Source organism: Aspergillus sclerotioniger (genome assembly GCF_003184525.1).
Source record: "Aspergillus sclerotioniger CBS 115572 chromosome Unknown BO94scaffold_3, whole genome shotgun sequence".
Classification (NCBI taxonomy): domain Eukaryota; kingdom Fungi; phylum Ascomycota; class Eurotiomycetes; order Eurotiales; family Aspergillaceae; genus Aspergillus; species Aspergillus sclerotioniger.
In genome coordinates this window covers 162,475-184,135 of record NW_020290993.1, presented here as the reverse complement: position 1 = coordinate 184,135, position 21,661 = coordinate 162,475, and the positions used below count along the sequence as shown (strand labels likewise).

The 21,661-nt window shown below is 52.7% G+C and overlaps 5 protein-coding genes across 5 annotated transcripts; 3 read left to right on the top strand and 2 right to left on the bottom strand.

Annotated features, from left to right (window-relative positions):
• The first annotated feature begins 1,184 nt into the window (after window positions 1-1,184).
• On the top strand, window positions 1,185-2,142 carry BO94DRAFT_215126 (uncharacterized protein). The gene has a single exon (XM_025606182.1). It carries the CDS (start codon window positions 1,369-1,371, stop codon window positions 2,035-2,037), a length of 669 nt encoding a protein of 222 aa, XP_025471715.1. The 5' UTR covers window positions 1,185-1,368; the 3' UTR covers window positions 2,038-2,142.
• Window positions 2,143-3,940: 1,798 nt separating this feature from the next.
• On the bottom strand, window positions 3,941-6,378 carry BO94DRAFT_215115 (DUF1793-domain-containing protein). The gene is made up of 3 exons (XM_025606181.1): window positions 6,238-6,378; window positions 6,039-6,114; window positions 3,941-5,950 (listed from the first exon to the last, which is right to left on the bottom strand). Exons 1-3 carry the CDS (start codon window positions 6,274-6,276, stop codon window positions 4,029-4,031), a joined length of 2,037 nt encoding a protein of 678 aa, XP_025471714.1. The 5' UTR covers window positions 6,277-6,378; the 3' UTR covers window positions 3,941-4,028.
• A 3,400-nt stretch (window positions 6,379-9,778) lies between these two features.
• BO94DRAFT_215071 (velvet factor family protein) lies at window positions 9,779-11,391 on the top strand. Its single transcript, XM_025606180.1, has 4 exons — window positions 9,779-10,126; window positions 10,192-10,271; window positions 10,329-10,817; window positions 10,873-11,391. Exons 1-4 carry the CDS (start codon window positions 9,875-9,877, stop codon window positions 11,147-11,149), a joined length of 1,098 nt encoding a protein of 365 aa, XP_025471713.1. The 5' UTR covers window positions 9,779-9,874; the 3' UTR covers window positions 11,150-11,391.
• A 1,093-nt stretch (window positions 11,392-12,484) lies between these two features.
• BO94DRAFT_507746 (putative IgE binding protein) lies at window positions 12,485-13,416 on the top strand. Its single transcript, XM_025609629.1, has 2 exons — window positions 12,485-12,785; window positions 12,845-13,416. The coding sequence occupies exons 1-2, from the start codon at window positions 12,531-12,533 to the stop codon at window positions 13,154-13,156; spliced, it is 567 nt and encodes a 188-aa protein (XP_025471712.1). The 5' UTR covers window positions 12,485-12,530; the 3' UTR covers window positions 13,157-13,416.
• Window positions 13,417-13,550: 134 nt separating this feature from the next.
• BO94DRAFT_562671 (E3 ubiquitin-protein ligase HEL2) lies at window positions 13,551-21,592 on the bottom strand. The gene is made up of 6 exons (XM_025614308.1): window positions 20,936-21,592; window positions 20,629-20,867; window positions 18,993-20,561; window positions 15,109-15,340; window positions 13,951-15,041; window positions 13,551-13,867 (listed from the first exon to the last, which is right to left on the bottom strand). Exons 1-6 carry the CDS (start codon window positions 21,386-21,388, stop codon window positions 13,624-13,626), a joined length of 3,828 nt encoding a protein of 1,275 aa, XP_025471711.1. The 5' UTR covers window positions 21,389-21,592; the 3' UTR covers window positions 13,551-13,623.
• Window positions 21,593-21,661: the final 69 nt, after the last annotated feature.

Sequence of the window (21,661 nt, the reverse complement as noted above, 5' to 3'; positions counted from 1 at the left end):
GTCTTCTTTCTACTAGCCGATAGATCGTTGCGGCAGTGGGGCTGGCACCACCCAGGAGGCCAGGACAGGCAGGTTCCAGCCATTGCACGGAGTAGGCAAGTGTAGGCTTCTGGGCTCCTGCCGGCCTGGGACACAGCTGGCCAAGCCCCGACGAAACCAGTAAATGCGGGAGGCTGTCTTGCTGCCGATTACTGCAGCACGGCAAGGCATCCTGCATCATGCGCTCTAGGTCGCCTTTCCTCTTGGGCTTGAACCTTCGATCATCCCCCAGCCCTGCTCGCTGACGACTTACTGTACCGAGTAGTCCTCGTTGCGATCTTCCGCTCAATTTGAAGGTTCCAAGAGGTTATCGAGCAACAATCCGCTCCCCCATCCTTGACATGCCCCACTGCGCGCCCACCAAATTCACTCAATTTACCCAATCAGGCGGGATCCACACCCCCCTGAGCGGACGCCGACGAGCCTGAGGACGACGGGACTATCGTAGCTTATCCAGGATCTGCCCCCCCCCGAACCCAAAAGACGGACCCCCCGGGACGGACGTTCGAAAGGTCCGATGTGAACGAACTAGTCCAGGTTCTGTCTTTTGCCCAGGATCTATTTGCTGGCCAGGACCAAGTGGCCAGCAGCATTGAAGATGGACCTCCTCGTCATGCCGTCTTGGGACAAAGCCGGGGTCCACCGGGTCCACTTGCAGCCCAAACCTAAAAGTCAAATCCCCATCCTCGCTCCTGGCCCTTTACCTATCGCGGCCTAGTTCCAGGCCTCCATGAACCCTGCTTTTGCCGTTTCGGGTAACCAAGATTCTTGGACTCCAGGATGACTCCTATTGGTCCGTCACTGACACGCCTTTCCCGATTAGGTATAAGGGGAGCGGTTCGGGACTCTCCCGCCGCCTCTTCTGCCTCAAGGCCTGATTCGATCGTTGGTTTCCGACGCCTTCTCCGCCCGTTTCAACTTCCTTTTTCTCCATCTCGAGTGTTCCTGTCGCGTGCATAGCATGGTGTATCCGGCCTCAATGTCTCTGCGACGGCTCCCCAGCTGATGTCAGCCAAAGTTTCTCTTCCTTCCTTCCTTCCTTCCTTCCTTCCTTCCATGGTTCCATGACCATCATCCTTCATGTGAAAGACGAGACAATCCCCCCCCGCAGGGGAATGAATTCGCCTGTCAGTGCTTGTTCGGGCCGGCTTGGGGGAGCTGATAGAGTCATGGAACGGGCACCACTGCATCATTTCCGAAGAGAACGGGCCCCCGGCTGCGACAAAGCCTCTCCCGCAGCCTCTCCCACGCCTTCCACGCCTCCCACGCCTCCAGCAGCAACCCATCTGACCCCGCCAATGGCCCGCAACGTTGCGCTACCACTATCCAATGATCAAGCTTAGGCCACAGTCCAAGGTGCATGCGTCTTACAGGCTTACAGCCAGCCATACTCCGGAAGAAACCCGACCGTTCCGGCCGGTGCTTTGCGCAATATCGCGTGCGGGTCGTGCTTGTGCTCAAATGGATAAGGGCATCTCGCTTCTCGATAGTATTAGTGTCATCTGGCATCTACATCTCGGCCGGCGGACGTATACCGGCCTCAGCGTTGGCTCGTGGTGCCACGATCAATGGCGGCTGGTGGGTCCACCTGACCCTCGCCGGGGGCTCCGAATTACCCTAATCGCGGCGCCGGGCCATTCCTCAGTCGATTTCAGATCACAGACCTCTTCACAGTTCACCGTTCCCAGGATCTTCTGGTGCGATTCTCGATGCACCCAGACACGCCTGGGGCCGGCGGGTTTGACTCGAATAGGAATGGCGTCAGCAACTGTCGGGTTTGTGGCACATGGGATTGGACCTCACCGGCGTTATCGATCTGCTGATTCGCCAACTCATCGGAGACTTGGGTTCCGTAAATCCTTCTTCTCCTCCCAAACGTTATCGCCTTTCCCGACTAGGAAAATGCAGGCATCGCTTCTATATGAATGGTACTCAGCCCGCATCTTTCCTGTCATTCCTGGCCATTCATCTTCAGCAATCTCACCTCTCCTTGGATAAACAACCACGGAAATAATGCTATCAACGTTGGTGTGGTCATACTACATGGCTCGGAGACTCTTTCCGTATTTGTCGACTGACCGTCTTGTACAATTCACAACCACTGTGCACGACACGATGGCATTGAGTCGCTTGACAAGGCAGCAGCTTATCGAATCGCCAAGGTTGTGGAAATGCCTAATCCAGGAAGCAAGCATCTGGAAACCTGGTCAGGCCATTCGGTCGCGTCTTAGATTAATTGGGGCCAAGATGCACCGAGCCGGAGGAGGTGAGATGCGTACGACTGCGGAGATCGAGACGTTTATTCCTTGACTGACACAACATGCGGTGTAGCCGTGCTGGGATGGGATAATTCTTTGGTTGCATGTGCGAGGCTTGGTGAGTCGGACTTGTAGAACTGGAAAGGAGGACAACAGGCCCATCCTCGAGAGAAGTACAAACCCTAAAGGTGTACAACAACGAAAACCTAATACGCAGTCGGCTGTGCCGTGGACGTTACTACCACTTTGGCCCCATTTTCAATCTGACTAGAAGACTCGGCATTGTCCTCCACTCTCATGAAAGCGAGAACTTTCAATTTTATGACAATGATACAGCCATCCATGAACAACAGCCAGATGGAAATTGTGAGACCTAAAAAAACAACCCTGGCGTCACCAACTTACTCTACGCTTGTGATTCATGTCGTACTGTTTCAACTTGGCATCCATGCTGAGGATGAATCCTGGCAGCAGGTCGTATTCGATAGTCACGATTATTATTATTATCTAATCCGCGCTGACTAGGATAGTGTATTTCTGCCTAAACAGCCAAGTAATACAGCGCTCGAACGTCCTACATCTCGCTCATTATCCAACTCATTGTATGATTTGTGCCACTACACTCTTAGTTTTCTTTAGTTTCTCCTGTTCAACAAACACTGCGTAACAGACCCCATACCATTATTGAATTGAACTCCTTTATCCTCCTACCCGAAAAAAATCTGAACATATCCATATCTGTATCTACTTTCATATCTCTATGCCTTTCCTTAGATATTGAATTCAAAACTTTAACCTTCGTCTAATACCTATTGAAAAAGAAAAGAAAATTTGTACAAAGTATTATGAACTCTGTTAGTCCCATGGAGATATGCGTGGGGACGACATGATGTATAGGAGAAGTAGGAGGTGTTTTTCTGGGTGAAGGGTGTGGTATGTTTGACTTGGACGATGGACCCTTGAGATAAAGCTATGTGAGATGAAATGGCTGTATCAGGGGACATTTTATGGATGACTGTCAGGGAGGTGAGGGAGGATCGTAATCGTGATATTATCAAGATGGGTAGGTAGGATGGTTGTAGATATAAGAGCCACAAAACTTACAGAGGTACGGGTGAATCCTCAACATTGAATCCTCACATATTCTAATCTTCAGCATGGAATATGGTGGTAGTTAATCATTACTTACTGGAGGAATGATTATTCTTCTTCTGGCTTCACAATGACCACACATGTGACCTCATACTTGAATATTACTGATTAATCACCTTTGTAGACTTAACCTGTGCCCTCTCTTTGTCACCTTCTTGACACCTCAGTTAGCAGCTTGGATCTCCTTGACACTTCCAACAATCCAACCACCGCGATACAGTCAGGTTATAATTAGGTCAATGCAGATAGAGAAAGATTATGTGGGAGGATCTAAGTAAACACATGTTATCTTTCCTTTTCATCGGGTTGTTCCTTGCCTCTGATTCTAATCTTTCGTGGTGTCAATGTATATAGCCTTGTGGTAGGTGATTTTGTCTTGACTAGGACCTTTGTACGGACTGATAACGTTCCACTTTCGATACGGGGAGGAAATATGAAATGTCGTTGCTATGACCCTTTCTGCTATGTACATTTGGAAGGAATGCGCTCCCTGTTTCTTCATGGGGTGGGGTATATTGATCCGTCTAACTATATGTATTAATTATGTACAGTATGCATCATTTGACTGAACAACTAGCGTCACCACTGATTTGCACCTTGCAGGGCCATCAACGCATAATGGCTTCCCAGGGCTGGTCTGGCCCGGAATGAGAAGAACTCGCCAGCTGAGCCGGTTGTACTATCTTTGACCCAGTAACGGTCCGAAAATGGCACCCCGTTGAGCCCATTCGCAATGTAAGCATGCATGTCTGCGATGAACATGTCTCTGGCTTCCCCTGTGACTGTTGCAGCCACAAACCCCTGCCAATTTGTTTGGCCCCAATTGAGATCAGCGTCGAGTGCTACCCCCGCTGGTTTGCGCACGGTAGGGTAAAAAGCAGCAGTGGCGTTGTATGCTTCCTCGGGGAAGAGATCGAGAGAGAATAGTACGTCCGCATAATGGTTGTATACGAGGAACCATGTGTCACTGCCATACTGGATCGTGAAGTAGGTCCCATCAGGATCTGTACCCAATCGCCCGTTGTAGAGTGCATCGGCGATGGATTTTCCCGCGTTCGTGTAGTTTAATTGCGAGGTCATATGCCCGTAGGATGCAAGTCCGCTGGCTGCTTTCATGGCAAGATTGGTTTGGTTTGCTATCTTGCCGAGTGCGTCGTTAAGGGACAGCTGCGCCTCGGGGTATTTTCCGTGCGCTTCCAAGTACTGGGCATATTTTCTCAGAAGGGGTGAGTACGTGCTTGAAATGTCGGTTTTGTTGGTTGCCAATTCGTAGGCATAGGTCATGATCAAGATGTTCCCGCTTTCCTCGACCGGCATCATCTCGCCTTTGGGATTGTGCCCCGTTGCGTTCGGATAATTGGTACCGATGTCGTGGACTGCATAGTCTTGGGTGTAGTTGCTGCTATCCATGTACTCGAAGATAGGCCTTAGCAGGAGTCGGATGTAATCGGGGCTTAGGATATAGAAAATTGGGAAGGATGCGTAGATGACATCGACGGTGTTGATATTACCGTCACTAGAAATTTCCTTGATAAATGCTCTCGCCTCTTTGATGTCTAGGGTATCATCGGGAATTGTGAGCTCTATGCCACCGTAGATTTGTCGAAGAGAAAGTGCGAGTATGTCTGAATAATTGGTACCATACGATGACTCCCCGCCCTTTTGGATCAGAGTGTCCATCTTGGTCGCCTCATCCGCCGCATCCGCGTAATCGTCGAGGAAATGGGAGACGGCTGATGTGGTATCTGGATAGGTTGCTCGGTAGTACCCAGTCTGCGCATTTCCAAGATAATTGATAGCCTGCTCACGCACATGGCCAATGGCAAATGTGACAGATGCATCCCCTGTAATTGCTCCCAGGTCATGCGTAAATGCTACAACACCATCAGATGTCCACTTGGCATGGGAATTGGTCAGAGATCCGTTAGCAACAAATTGAGAACGGATAGCAGACAATGGTCCAGAAGCAGAGGATAGAGTGTTCCCACGCGAAGCCCGCGTGGCGTAGACAGTTTCACCCCATAGCGCTTGATTTTGAATGTTTTCTGAAAATTTGGCGTCTCCCACAGGGTTCAGCTGAAACACGGAGGTAGTGCTACTTTTTGAGAACTCCCACGCTGCGCTTTCTGGCTGACCAGTCCAGGATGAATCGATATCCGAGTAAATCTGAACTGAGTTACTGCTTGATATCCCACTGACCGACACTGTGAGATAGGCGAAGGGCAGAGACTGTCGCAAGAGGTTTGTTGGAGAGACGGGCGACAAAAAGTCCAGCGTGAAGTTCTTTGATCCAGCAGTCAACATGAAGGTGCTGTGCGTCGACGTAAAGTTGCCACCTGTGACAGTTGCAACCTGAATGCCCTCTAACGCATCAGGGACCCCGAAAAGACTGTATGCCTGGCCATCTACGCGAACAATGACCGACCACGTGAGATTATTTCCGTACCAAAACTGCGGAGAACTGGAAGGAAGGCTCGATGCCTGATTCCCAGGCAACCAAGCTGTACACAGAGGTCAGTACATAATGGGTTTGTCTATACAGTGCCGTAGAAAATTCAATTGAGAGGCAGAAGAGAATGTGATACTAACAAGATAGGTAAGGGCTGCGAACAGCGAGTGGATATGAAGGAGGGAGTAGGGGAGTGAAGGAGGCGGTCACAACAATCTGCAGAAGAGTCAATCCCCAAATCCATTGGGGCAAGAGTCCCTTGAAGCACCTCATAATTTGGAGAGGATAAAGCAGAAAACGACAGAGGGGCTGCTATGTAAGAGAAATTCTGGCTCGCACCTGTCTAGCACCCGGCTTTCCCCAAAGGGAGAGCGGCATTCAAGTACTCCCTCTTCTTCACCCTCGCCTGCAGCACAACACAATCCAGCGACATATTTGTGTGGGAAACAGTGGGTCGAGACATTTGCCGCCGAGATGAAGGAGTTCAGAGTGAGTGTGTGGAGGAGCGATGGAGGAAGTATGCGGAGGACCATCTCGTTCCCGTCCATAGTTCTGCGCGCAGGTGAACCAATCAAAGGCAGTCATGAAGAGGCTTACCCCTGGTTCATCCAGCTCATTCTTCAGGCTCGAGACGATCTTTCAGATCGCAAAATATCCCCGACCTTCCCTGCCCCTTGTGCCCCCCGTCCTCGGTCCGTATGAGGTCACCCCCGCAGCTTTCGCCCTTCTGAATCCAGGCCTCCTCCCCGCATTCCCGACGTTCACAACCCGCCTCTGAAACCTGCTTCCAGGCAAGTCCATTTGGCGAAGCATGCTTCCTCCTCCCGAGCACTCTGTGAAGCCTGTGGGATAATATCCACGGCTAACCGTGGGGCTTTCATTTAGTGCTTACCGATGGGCCCAAGATCTCGTCCCCGAAGCTACCCACCCGTCGGAAAAGGCTTGCGGGATGTGGCTAACGGACCATGGGAGGCAGCCAAACGCTCAAAGCGAGATATGATCGGTTCGTGACGGGCCCGTTGAGGAGTCATGCAGTGGGGACTGAGGGAGATTCTGCCAAGGACTTTTTGACAGGGAAGCCTTGTCTTCTGCACAAACACGAGGGCACGTGGGATATGGTATGTTATGCTTACTCGGGGAGGACAGTATCGTATCCCTGCAGAGTGCAGACTCACGGTAAAGCTTATTCTACCAGCTTCAATTTGTCCAGCTTCTTTCTGACAATCACTGCGAAGAAATATAGTCTCCGTTGACCCCTTCATGCATGCGAGTGAGACGGACATCATGGGACTACTGATCAAATGAAGTTCTCTGCCCCCATGGAACCGTCTGGACGTGGCGATAGTATTACACAGAAGATACTGTGCAATCAAGGGCCCCTTGTCAACCGCAGGGTCAATCTGGCCCTTGCCCTGTGTACACTGTACTTACACGCCCCTTACCGTTGGTGCCACTAGGGAATGTATGCAGGTTGGCTACTCCGAGGAAGCGCTCAAGGGACATGCCACATCCTGGTCGAGCTATCACTAAGGACGCGGATAGCTGCAGGCTTGGATAAACTTTGCTCATGGCGTAGATTATCGGGCTGCATGTGTCAGTGACTTCATTCTTAGTCATTGTGCCATCATCTCCATTGGTTGCTTTTCCGGTCAAAAGACCTTGACGCCACTAGGGATTCAATTGAAGCGGTCGTGGATGCAGCTGGTGGGGGTGGCTATGACCACTACCTATGTACATAGCAGTGCCTCTATGCGGTTTCTCGGTCGTTGTCAATGAGGCATTATGCCCTCCATCGAAGTGAGCCACATGTCCCATCAGAGACCAGTTACATACAATTGTTTATACATATATACACAGTAAGGAGACGCTTGTCTACTATCTTAGGGGCTCAGTGGAGTTGCAATTCCTCACCGTATCTCAGCTTGAGACAGGACGCTGTTGACTTCGGCAAGAGCATTTGTGATAGCACCAACATGACCATGCAGACTAGACGGAAAAGTCCGGCCGGCAGCATGACGGATAAACCAACCGCATCCCCAGAGGGTAAGTGGCCGGGTAGCAGTGCAGCCTGCTTACCCATCCAGCGGGGCCGCGCCCAACTTATGAGCAAGTCTATCCTAGGCTTCGTATTGGTGCAATTCGAGGGTGATCTTCCGGCTAGGGCGATTGGTCCGCTTTCACACCCAATCAACTTCCTATTTCCCCTGTAAGCGATAGAAAGCACTGGCGTTATATGATCAACCAGTATTGGTCAATTGTGTGCCCCCGTTTGAAAATAGATCGGGGTTCTTATAGAACAATTCCAGAGGCACTAGGTGGAGGAATTTTGCTTGGGATGGAGTTCCGTCACTGAAAACGGATGGCTGGAGTTTCCCGCCTAACCTAGAACGGCGACCAGCAGGCTCAGTCCGACCCAATGCTGAGGATCCATTGCGCCAACGAGAAGCAGCTACGAATCGGATTGGTTGGAGCAAGACCGGTTGCCCCACTGTGAGCACACCCTTAGCCGGGGTCATGCCGCGGTTGGCCAGGTTAGGTACTAGGTAGGCTCGCACAGTCGCGTTCCCCTCTTTCGTTACATCTGGCCGCCCCACTGTGACAGCAAGGCCGGATGACGAAAATGGAAATTGAGAGACAATGGATGGAATCCGATGAGATCAAGTCGAGATAAAGATTGGGTAGGTAAACGACTAGGTATTCAAGTGCGCTATTATTAGTTCGATACGGAAGGAGGAGGTAGGACCGTAGGAGAGAGATTAGAGTCGCGAAGGAAAAATGACAAGGGAGCTTTAAAAACAAGCAGCTAGAAAAACAAACAAAGGACCGGGAAATAAACACAGCGGGAATTGCTTCGGCGATGGGTCCAGGCAGGCGATTCTTCACTGGTGGTGCCGTGGTGGGCAGCGACCTACTGAACCCGACCGTTTGGGTCGCGAGGTTCCTGCGCCGGGTTGATCGCCTCCTGATCCGTGACGCTACGACCGAAGGAAGGCAAGGGCAGGACAAGGCCTAAGGTTAGCCTGCTTAGCCCATCCTTCTATGCCCCAAACACCGCCGCGGCTTGCTTGCTGGTGCCCCGGGACCCGTGGGCTTTGCCCCCTCTTCCCCCCCAGCCCGCGTTTATGGATCACAGAATTAATTCCCCAGCGACCGACGGCGGGAATTTGGATCGTTCCAAGAGATTATGTACTATATATTCTATGGATTATAGATGACAGATTTACTCCATATTATGTAGAGATCCATGCTTGCTTCTAGATTGTTCGTACAGTGTAGCACCAGAACTAGACTAGAGCAAAAAAAACACCCCCCCCCAGTCACCACGCCGAAATGAGCTCATTCCCTCCCAAAGTTTGGGTTCTGGACCTCGAGAGCTGCCCGTGACTTCCAGCTCTGCATTCGTCCCCTCCTCGGCTGCTCCGATCTTTTCTGCTGTCCGCACACCAGCAACTAAACTCTCCGTCCTTCTTCTTCACGACGTTCTTGCCAGCCACTCTGCGCAACCCCGCCTTTCCCCTGCCTGTCCTCTCTCCGTCCTGTCTGCCTTGCTCGGCTTTGGGTTGGCGTGCAGCATCGTTATCCGCCAATCGTTCACCGCTGCAGGTTCCTGTCCTTGTGCTACCCTCAGGATTAAAAGTGGACGCCGTTGGGGAACCTGTGGTCTTGCGGCCGATCCGTGGAAGCCTCAACGAATCTTCCGCATTTTGACGCCTCGTCGCTACGGCTCACCCACACCTAATCGTCGCTTTGCAAGCTCCTTCTTTGCGTACTCTGTGCACTGTTTTTTGACCCGACGTATGTGTGGTTCTTCCGGATCCTTGGCTGTTCTCCCAGCAGGCGCGTGCCTTGTCTAACTTCAGCTCGTGGCAGATTGGGTTTGTCCATCGCGAACCTCATTGCTGTTTCGGGTATTCACCCCTCCTTCCGCCACTTTCTCACCCTCGCCTTCACCTTCACCTTCGCCTTCTTCAACGCGATGAGCGCCATGTACGCTCTGGACGACCGGACACATACCGCTCCGCCTCCACCCCCTCCGCTGTCGATGGATCGTATTCCGCCTCCGTCCTCGTCATATCCCACTCCCGGCTCTGCAGGCGTCGCGTCCGCCGGCGGGCTACCTCCGTCGAGTCACCTGGCGCCGCTTTCCACCGTTCACGATGGTCGCGTTTGGTCTCTGCAGGTGGTTCAGCAGCCTGTTCGCGCCCGGATGTGTGGCTTCGGAGATAAAGTCGGTCCTACTTCGATGTCGTTTGACGATTCTCTTGGTTTCATTGATAGCTGACGAGAGCTCAGGACCGACGGCCTATTACACCCCCTCCTTGTATTCGCCTGATTGTTCGTGATGCGCAGACCGAAAAGGAAATTGATATTAAGTATGGCAATCTCGCCTGCCCACTATGATGAGGATAGTCATTGACCAGCCATTATAGTGAAATCGACACGTCTTTTTACGTGCTCATGGTCGACCTGTGGAACGCTGAAGGGACCAGCGAGGTGAATCTCGTCAAGCACTCGGCCACGTCTCCCTCAATATCTACCGCCATGTCCTCCTCATACCCCCCTCCACCGCATAGTGTTTCTCCGTCCTATCCGCCTTACGCACAGAACGCCTACGGCCAGCCCGTCGGATACCCTCAGATGAACAATTACTATGGTGGAAACCCCCAGCTACAGTACCAGAACCCCTATGGGACGAACCCGCAAGGGCCTTACTACCAGCCGTACTATGCTGGCGGTCACATGCCTCCCACCAACATCTCCCCGGCGCAACCTGTTACCTCCGGGCCTGGCGGCATGTTCACGCGCAACCTCATTGGCAGTCTCAGCGCCAGTGCTTTCCGACTGACTGACCCCGAAAACAAGATCGGGGTATGGTTCATCCTACAGGATCTGAGTGTTCGCACGGAGGGGTCTTTTCGGTGAGTTCAACCGCGCGATCTGGTCGCGTCGTGGCCGATGCTGATATCTCAACAGCCTCAAAATGAGCTTTGTAAACGTCGGTAACCAGTCCAGCGATTCTCCCAACGGGGTGTCTGTGATCAACCATGGGTCTGCACCGGTGTTGGCCTCGGTCTTCTCGGATGCATTCCACGTGTTTTCGGCCAAGAAATTCCCCGGAGTCATCGAAAGTACGCCGCTGAGCAAATGTTTCGCTCTTCAGGGGATCAAGATACCCATTCGGAAGGACGGAGTCAAGGGATCCCGCGGGCGTCACAGCGACGGGGACGACGGCGGAGACGAGTACGACTGAGCCAGGGGCGTTTGTTAATTTAGGATACCTATGGGCGATCTGATTTTCTGCTTTTGATTCCTCTTTCGCGCTTTTGATTACAGGTTAGGGTAGGATGTGGGTTCGGTTCTGAGGTGTTGGTGATGGGCTCTTTTGAATTGGGTGGGTGTACTGTTACTATCTGGACTGGTGTCGCAGGTTTCTTCTGGTTCTTTTTTTCTTTTTTTTTTTCTTCTTTGCTCCCCCTGGCTTCTCCTGGTGGGCTTCCCCTTCTTGATGTCTAATTAATCCTGTCTTGCTTTCCCATTCCTGTAACATGCCTTGTACGGTGTGAAGGTTCGCGTCTGGTTCCACGGTCCCGCGCACACACGGTTAGAGGAGAAAATGATCCACCCATCGGACACTGCATTTGTTGGAGGGCCTGTACTGTATGCACTACGCCGGGAAGAATGAATGAATGAATCAAATTGGCTGGCACTCGACTTCCCAACCATCGGCTCTAAGTTAGAGTTCTGAATGGAAATCCGCAGGACACGCCCCGGGGGAACCGTTGCTCAACCGAGGAATGCGGTTTTGCAGGCTCCTATTTTCCGGTGGCGGTGCGCATGCGGCAATGACGTCCACCGGGGCAGGCTCGGGGAAACCGATGGAAAAGGGAAAAATACTCGAGGCTCTCCTATCTAGATAAATCCTAATCCCATTCTTCAGAGTCTCAGACTCGGGGGGGGGGGGCGGATCGGCATTGTCCGACTGGAGACAGGAAACTGGGGGACGGCCATCGGATCGTCGGAACGGCTCCTGGCTTGGGGATCGTCGTTCTATAATTATCTTCCGCCTCCCACGCTTAACAGCTGAAGTGAACATCCTCATTTTTTTCCCTGCCGTGTCTCGGAGGAATGTGAGACAATCGTATAATCGGCACGTCATGAGCTCTACGTTCTCCATCGGAGCCGATGAAGAGCCACTCACTATGGCTCTCGCCCGCTCGACTCCATGCGGTCTCACTTTAGTGCTGGTGCCAAGTGGAATCGCTCCATCCACGTTCTTCTGGGCATCTTCTCCTGATAGGCCAGGATTTAGATTCTCTTCTGACGGCTCGTGCCGCCGGGCATTGCTGCATCTCGCAGGTTGTAACGGATGATGCTGGAGGGAGGCAAGTTTCCTGTACCTATAGTGTAATCGTACTCCGTATACAGCACAACCTCGGGGCCCTTGCTCCTCCAACCACTCCACTCTTGTCCTTGCCTGACCTCATGGGCTCATTCTTCAAGATATAAATACGGGGGTCGCGCATCCCATCTCCCCAGTCATTCCCAGATCAAACCATCCTATCTTCCAAACAACTATTCTTCTCAGTCTCTATCCCACAACTCCAACACAAACTCCAACCCCAACCATCACAATGAAGTTCACTCTCGCCGCCGCCTCCGTCCTCCCCTTCCTGGCCGCCGCCGCCCCCTCCCAGCCCAAGGCGGCCCGGGACACCACCACCTTCAGCGTCATGTCCGCCCGCTCCGGCTCTCCCATTCACCTCCTCCCCCTCAACGCCGCCGGCGGTGCTTTCTACCTCGGCGGAGAGACCTCCTCCTACTGCCCTATTGCCTCCGGCTGCCCCGCCGGCACCGAGACTGTCTTCGCCGGTGACGGTTCCTCCCTGGTAAGCCCCCATTCCATACCCCCAAAACCATCAAATACTTACTAACACCCCCAATCCAGGACGTCGAAGTCCCCGGTGGCCAGCAGGTCTACGTCAACCCCTCCGGCGCTCTGAGCTTCACCGTGCCCCACTCCGCCTACATCCCTACCGGCTCCTCCACCGGCCCCTTCACCTACGCCCCCAGCAAGCCTTTCGGCACCTGGTCTTTCGGAAAGGGCTTCATGGCTTGCCCTACCAAGGATAGCAAGTGGCAGGTCTTTGCTGCTTCTCAGAACGCTACCGTTCCTCAGGGCAACGTGAACGACTGCCTTGGCTTTGATGCTTTGGCTGTTGCTGGCAATGGCTCGGTTGCTGCTTGGGAGTACATCTAAATTAGATCTGCCTAGATGGTAGATTGGTTTGAGATGGGGATGGTGGTATATTTGGGGGTGATTGTCTATAGTTAGCCTGTCTTGCTTGGTATAGGTCGTTGGTTTTGCTATTGTATTTACTTCTAAAGTGAAATATTCTTTTTTTGGATGTTGAGTAAAATATTTTGTCATGTGTTATATGATGTATTCAGTAGGCTGAAGATATAGGCTAAAGATATATCCGCCACAGGGCTAGGTAGGAAAATATTTTTGCTTTTTCTACCTTGAAGATATTTAGATGGGGTCGTACAAGTTGACCGCTGAAATGCATCTATGCGTCTTTACATGGAAATTCATGACATCCGGTACGAAATGGTATCTGCTTGAGTGAAGGCATTTTTGATGGTTCATGAGTATCGTGGTGGGTTATATTGGGGGTTGGGTTATTTTGGTTCATAACAGTATCATACGTATAATATAGTATAGTATTAGTTTCTCCATATCCGCACCGCCTTGTCCTTGCCTCCACTTCCCACCTTCTGTCCATCCGGACTCCAGTCCACAGCAAATACCTCGTCCTTGTGTCCTGGCAGATCTTCCGACAGTTTGCCCGTCCGCACGTTCCAGACCTTCAGTGTGGTGTCCTTGGACGAGGACACCAGGAGTCGCGAATCGGCGGAGAAGCAGCATTGGTAGACGGCACCGACGTGGCCGCGGAGTGTGGTGATGAATCTGCCGGTGGTTAGTATTTGTAAATGTAGGGAGGATATGGAAGGCGGTTAGTTGATGGGGAATTGGTGAAGGTGGGAACTCACTTTCCGTCACGGGCGTTCCACAGCTTGACGTGGTTATCGAATCCCGCGGATGCGATGTATGCCATGTCTGGCGAGAACGTGACATGGTTGACTTCCTTCTGGTGGCCCAACATCCGGGAAATCGGCTTGTTGGAGCTCCCCGGTTCCCACAGGTACATGGTGAAATCGTCACTCGCAGACACGAGCTTCTCGACGATCTTGTTGTTGATGGTAGCGGCCTGCTCGAACCGCTTCTTGGCTGCGGCCACTTTCTCAGAATCCGCCTGCGGAACCTGGCCGGTGTGATCGTGGTACGCAGTCCGGAGGACGAAGTCAGTTGAAAGGGCCAGGTGGTTCACTCGGTGGACGTGCGCCGAAAGGGTCTGGACCAGGGTGCCGTTCTGAGCGTTCCACACCTTGATGGACTTGTCGTGAGAAGCAGTGTAGATATTTCCGGTTCCGCCCCAGCGAACGCAGGTCACTGAGCCCTTGTGACCGGTGAGGACAATGTCGATCCGTTTCGAGACCACATCCCAAATGCGAACTGTCGAGTCCTTGGATGCGGAGGCCAGGCGCGGCCTACCGGGTTGTTGGAGGTGGTATGGCTCCCAGGCCAGACTGGTGATCCATTTTGCGTGTCCCTTCATGGGAGCTCCCAGTGGGGTTCCCTTCTTCGCATCCCAGACTCGTACGGTGTTGTCCATGCTTCCTGTCGCAACCATGGCGCCGTTGGGTGAGTAAGCGACCGCCAACACCCAGCTAGTATGTCCCTTCAGAGTGTGCAGAGGGGTCCCGGTGTCGCAGTCCCAGATACGGGCGGTAGAGTCACCACTGCCGGTGACCATCGTAGAAGAGTTGACGGGGGAGAAGCTGGTCGCAAGAATGGCCTCGCCGTGTCCGGCGATCGAGGCAGAGCATCGCGAGACGGCCTTGACGCGGAAAACTGCCTGCGGGGTGAAGTAGAGCTGAACAGTATCTTCGGTCGTCTTCAGACCAGGCTTCAATAGGGAGTGGTACAGGTCGGATAGGATGTCGATCGTCTGTTTGTCCGTGTCCTTGCCTTTGCCGTCGGACTGGTACGTGAAACGGTATGGTACTCGCTCATCTTCTTCCTGTGGTGCAGAAGGAAACAATCAGTCTGTGAAAAGCATGGGCTGGCCGCCACCACTGCGTACCCACATTGCCTTGTAACGTATTCAAAAGAGTCTCGAGGTTCTTGACAGTGGCATCGGCCACAGGAACGGACACTGCCGGCCCGGTCGCGGATCCCGTCGCCTGGTCGAAGAATTGCACACGAATGCTGCCCAGGTTCTCGGGGACACTCTGAACCTCCTGCTGCTGGCGGGCCCTTTCGGCCGTCTCCGTTCTCTGGCGCTTAGTCGGGGGAGGAAGAAGAGTCGCCATTGTGTCGCTCTTCAATTGGGGTGATTTTGGTCGTCGAAGATTTTCGCAGAAAAAAAGATAAAAGATAGCAATCCGTATCGCGGGGAGACCCATCGCGCTAGCCCGCTTTCGGACGCCCGCTCTACTATATCCTCATCTCTCCCTCCTTTTTCCCCTTCATCGGCTTGGGTCCCTCAATGATGCATAATGTCGAATTTCTCTAGGGACTCTTCAGTTGGAGCTGCTAGCTCCTTTGCCCCACTATCCAGAATCAGCACATTCCCCAGGACAACCCCGAGGCCAACGACAACAGCAACAAGCGTTGCTTCGCAGGATATCATCTGCGCTGTCAGTGAGTCCAGAGGCGTCTCTTCTACGGTTGGCCTTGCTTTCGTCAATCTATCCACCGCAGAGACGGTTCTGTGCCAGATCTGCGACAGCCAGACGTATGTCAAAACCGTCACCAAGATCGGAGTATTCGAGCCGACGGAGATCCTTTTCGCGAACTCTGCCAAAGATTCCAAGCTATTCTACATCATCCAAGAGAATATCCAGGACACTACATTCACCTTTCTAGACCGCAAGTTCTGGTCTGAGAAATCAGGACATGAATATGTGGACCGACTTGCCTTTTCCGAAGATGTTGAACCTATCAAGATTATCCTAGGAGGAAATTACTTTGCTGCTTGTTGCTTTGCTGCGGTAAGCACCGCAACCTTCTGACAATTCTCACTAACTCCTGTAGGTCCTAAAGTATGTTGAATTAGAGCTTAACAAAACCTTCACTTGTCATTCGCTTCGTATCAGGTTCGAGCCCTCTCAAGGGTCTATATCCATCGATCTCTCCACCATAGTCTCCTTGGAGTTGATCCAAAACATCCACAACGTGAAATCGAAGGACAGTCTGTATGGCCTTCTTAATGAGACTCTAACCCCTATGGGCGCGAGGCTTCTCAGGGCCAACATTCTTCAGCCTTCGACTGAAGAGTCGAAATTACAGGCCCGTTACGACGCTGTAGAGGACCTGTCTACCAAAGAGGAGATGTTTGTGTCGGTGAGACAAGGTCTGCTTCTAGGGATCTCATCTACGGCTAGGTTACTGACCCCATATGTGACCAATAGCTCTCAAAGGCTTCATCGATGCAGACAAGGTCCTGACATCCGTATGTGGACTGTAATTGTTCCTGAATAACTTGGCTGACATCCCAGCTTATCCTTGTTCCCAATAAACGAGCTTTCCAATACGTTGAACAGTCCGTCAATAATGTCATCATGATCAAAACATATGTGTCCTCAATTAAGTCGGTCTACAAGGCACTTACCGCAGCTCAGAGTAGTCTTTTGACAACTATAAGAGAAGTAGGTGTATCCTGGTGCTATACCGATGAAGCCAACATTTTATCCAGCTATGCGCCCCGGCAGGTCACCGGGCTGTCCAACAGATGATTGAAGAAACTCTCAACGAACATGTCACATACCAGACCAGGCCACTCGACCTCAGGAATCAGCGTATTTATTGTGTCCGGGTGAGCCCACCATCCACATCTAGCATCCTGGTCAGGCTCATGATGATTCTAGGCTGGAGTAAACAGCCTCCTTGATGTCGCAAGACAGACATACAAGGAAGCTAACACTGATGCCGCAGAACTTGTAGCAGAATTAGTTGGTGAGAGTGTTCTGAGTTATCAGCTTGCATTTGCATCTAATATTTGTAGAAACACATAGCATTGCCCTAGACCTGAAGTTCGACAGAGCTCGCCAGTACTACATTAGCCTCCCGGCCAAAGAAGTCGAATCCTTGCCTGAAATGTTCATCAACGTCTATCGCAAGAAAAACCGAATCGAGTGCCAAACTCTCGATCTCGTCAAACTCAATCAAAAGATTACAGATGCGCACAACGAAGTCATCAACATGAGCGACGAAACCGTGCAGGAATTGATCCAGGACATCTGCTCGGAGATCTCGGGTCTCTTCAAAGTAAGCGAAGCTATTGCCATGCTCGATATGCTAGCGGCGTTTGCCCAACTAGCTACTTCCCACGATTACATCCGGCCTGAACTGACAGATACCCTCGCGATCAAATCCGGACGCCATCCAATCCGCGAGAAGATACATACGAAGAAATTCATCCCCAATGATGCCTATGCCACACAGCAGTCCCGCTTCCAAATTATCACAGGGTGCAACATGAGCGGAAAATCAACATACATCCGCTCTCTGGCACTGATGACTCTGATGGCACAAATCGGCTGTTTCGTCCCAGCAGAATACGCATCGTTCCCTATCGTCCATCAGCTATTCGCACGAGTCTCTACATCTGACGACCTCGAAGCCAACGTATCCACCTTCGCTGCCGAAATGCGCGAAATGGCCTTCATCCTTCGAAACATCGAACCCCGCAGCATGGTCATCGTCGACGAACTAGGCCGAGGCACCAGCACAACCGACGGCCTCGCCATCGCCATCGCCATCTCAGAAGCTCTCGTAGAAAGCCACGCGTTAGTCTGGTTTGTAACCCACTTCCGTGATCTCGCCCTGATAATGGGCGAGCGCAACGGCGTCGTGAGTCTCCATCTCGCAGCGGAAATATCCCCCGACGCTTCAAAGATGACCATGCTCTACAAGATCGCCGAAGGACCCGACACGAACCAATTCTACGGCCTCACCCTAGCCAAGCTCGTCGACTTCCCCCGGGAGTCTTTGAAACCGCCCAACAGGTATCTGAGAAGCTCACCCTGCTCGCCAAACGCCGCCACAGCAAATCCAAAGCACTAGCCGTTACACGCAGGAGGAATTTACTCATCTCTCTAAAAGAAGAACTCCTCCTCGCCCGCAACGGAACCATGGAAGGCGAGCCCCTCCGAAAATGGCTGAAACGACTCCAAGACGACTTCGCCTTGAGCATGGCAGCTATTGACGAAGACGCGGCATGTATCAGCGACGAAGATGCATCCGTTGTGGAAACTGTGGAGGAAAGGAACCCAAGCTCTATTGGAACCTTTGACGAGAATGTCGCAGAAATCCATAGAAGTTCTGAACTGGGCGAATCTCCGACCCGACCTGCAGATCCCCAGAGTGATACTGATCTGGACTCTCCGCTCGATAACCCCACTCACAGATCACAACCACTTGGTCTCTCCTCGGAAGTATCCGAAGGGACCATGACAGAGGAGCTATTCCAGACACGCCCAGCAAGTGACTATTCCACCGATGATGACGAGTGGGATACTGTTTCCTCTGTGGAGTGTGTAGGTTCATGAGCGAGTGATTCGTAAACCCAATCAACCAATCATCATTTGTAGTAGTATCAATGTATTGTATGATCTCCAAGGCATCGATATTGAAATTGAAATTATTTTATTTTTATTTCATTTTCTATTTCCATTGGTTTGATGCATCCATGAACAAACCCAGGCCCACAGGCTCTTCCTTTTTTTTTTTCCCACCCCGCAACTCTAATGATAATTACAGGCGCTCAAATACAAGTTGAACAAGCAACAAAGCTGGACCAGACCTATGCAAAGACAACAAGCCACTTTCTTTTATGTCCCGGGATGAAACACAGAGAATCACAACATATGTACGTGAGTGTGTGTGTGATGGTCATGATCATCCAAAGTGAAAGAGAGTCTGTTTGCCCTTCTTTCCCTTGCCCTTTTTGCCTCCTCCGGCGGGGAACTCGGGGAAGTCTTCCTCTGCGGTGGAGCTGTCGTTGCGGGAGGACGAGGACCAGGCGTTCGCGGTTGGCTGGCGACGGTCATCCCAACGGACGGTGCCGCGGGTCAGTCCGGCCATGAGGACGTTGGGTTTAGGAGCAGCAGGTAGTGCGGGGAAAGCATCGGTGTTGTTCGTGTTGACCGGGCGAGAGGGAGCGCGGGAGACGGATCGGGAGGAGGGAGCGCTGCTGAAGGCTGAGGTGGGAGCTGAAGCTGCGGCGGCAGCGCCCCAGGGGGTGGTGGCGGGGGTGGAGGAACGAGGAGTAGAGCGAGCAGTGGTGGAAGAGAGAGGGGGAAAGGGGTTGGTGGAAGAGGAAGATGAAGGCATAGCGCCGCTTCTGCCGACAGCGGAACGAGAGGACTGGGCGGTTGAGGATTTCAGACGCAGAACGCGCTTCCCTCCGACTCCACCGCTGCTCACAGTGCTCGGGGACATGCCGGGGAGGATACCGCCGGGTCCGGGCAGAGCAGGGTAGTCTTCGTTGATCGCACGCCAGTCGTTCCAGGATTTGAGCAGTGCAGTGCGCTTGCCTTCGTCTTCGTAGATGTCGGCAAGCTCCTTGACGAGTTTGCCCAGCTCGGAGCTAGAAGTATCAAACAGGGAGAAAAAGGCGTCAATGAGTTCCGTGGCGGAGATGGAGGAGGTGCGGTAGCTGGACACACGTGTACGGAACTCCTTGAGCTTGTGCTGGTCGTTTCCCAGGAGGTTTGAGGCTCTTTCGACGACGGCCGCATGGCGTAGACGGCGTGCCTGTTCTTGAGGAGTAACCGAGCCCGAGTCGGCAGTGGTATTGAGACCTTCCATCTCGGCAACCGGAGGGGTCGCAGCAGAAGTCTGAGTTGAGGTAGGACGAGCAGGAGCGCGCACAGGTTGGGTGTCGTCGCGTGTTAGTTGGCCTCCAAAGCTGCGAGTCGACACGGACTGTGCACTTTGGATGGCCATCTGACGCTGGTAGGCGACCTCGTCTCTTCGCAAAGGCTGGGCGCTGGACACAGGCAGCGGCTCTGCGTTGGGATCACGTCCGCGACCAGCTCCACGGCGTTGTTGACGTTGCTGGGGCTGGTATGGCGCCCTGTAGTCGAAGGTAGACAAGTCCACGGTGCGTGCGTCCCGTCTGGCGTCCTTGGACAGGCCGTTGGGATGGGCTTCGAGCTGATGCGCCTTGAGGTCCATTTGAGATTCGAAAACCACGAATTTTTTCTCGAGGCACTCCTGGTCAAGACAGAGGAAGTGATCCTTCTGGAAGTGACCCTCGAGGGCGTTGTAGTCGATGTAATACTGTTGCTGGCGGGACGCCGAGAGACGGTCACAAATATGGCATCTTTCGTGACGGTCTCGGCAGTGGGCGTATAATTCGTCGTCGCCGTAAAACCGCTGCCTGCAGAAGCCACACTCAGGGTGTCCCTTGAACCCACTCTGATCAATCGCTCCTGGCACATCATCTCCATACTTCTCGTGTTTACGCAACTCAGCAGTCGTGAACACTTCGTGCTCATGGGTGAACACTTTCTTGTTCCGTGTACACAGATCACTGGATTAGAACGAGTCAGTATCAGTCCCTCCACAGTCTCCCACTTCACCCGGCAGAGAGAACATACCACATCACTCTGCTATGCTTGCTTTTGACGTGACGGTGCAGGTCAGGCCATCCCAAGCAAGCCACATCACAGCCTCGGTCCGGACAATTATACCGCAGCAGCAGAACCGTATCCTCAAAGATGTCGTTGTTCTCATACTTGATCCCGAGGTTCTCATCTTTCTGCGAGAAATCGGCATCCGTGAAGTCCTCAAAGCGCTTTGTATGGTCGTCTGTGAAGATGACATAGTTGGATTCCGTCTACAGCAGAGCATTCGTTAGCGCATGGCCGGAACCAAGTTGACAGATGCGACGGGCACAACACATACCCGACAATGAGCACAAGCTTTATTCTTATAGAGGGCCCTCAATCTCAGCGCACAGATGTGGCAGGTCCGATGATTACACGGCGAGACAGACGTGTGGTCGACCTTCGAGGCACAGATGAAGCAAACCTCACTATCATCCGCATTGTCTGACTCTTCTGCGACGGGCTGCTTCCCCTTACTCTCTGACCCTGCCGGAGCATCCGCTGGCGTTTCAGCTGAGGCTTCCGACTTGTTCCCCGTACGACTCTGCTTGTCACGCCCCCCAGCGCCTCCTCGGCGGGGTCCCTGGCCTCTGGACCTTGCACCTCTTCCAGAACCGTCGTGGGAGTGTTGGTGGCCCTCAGGTTGTCCAGGTTGGCGAGCAGCACCGAAGCCTCCACCGCGACCCCGGCGACGACCACCGCGGCCTTGGCCTTGCGCTCCGGGGGCTTGGGTGGGCTGGGTTTCGGACATTGGGAAGTTTGAAGATGGAGGGCGAGTTCACGAAGGGATAGGGTGGGAGCAAGTGCCCAAATATGCTCTCTAGGACGCGAAGAGCTTTGCGCTCTTGGGAGCCTGTGCGACCAGACGGCGATTTCAGCGGAGGGGTGATAAGCCGGCGTTGCTGTGGAGGGACCAACTTTCAAGTAAGAGCGGCAGGCAAAAAAGTTGGTTTGGCGGCATGCTTAGTGAGCATCCAATCCATTCCCCCGTTCCAAATTGCGACAGCAACGACAGGGAATTACT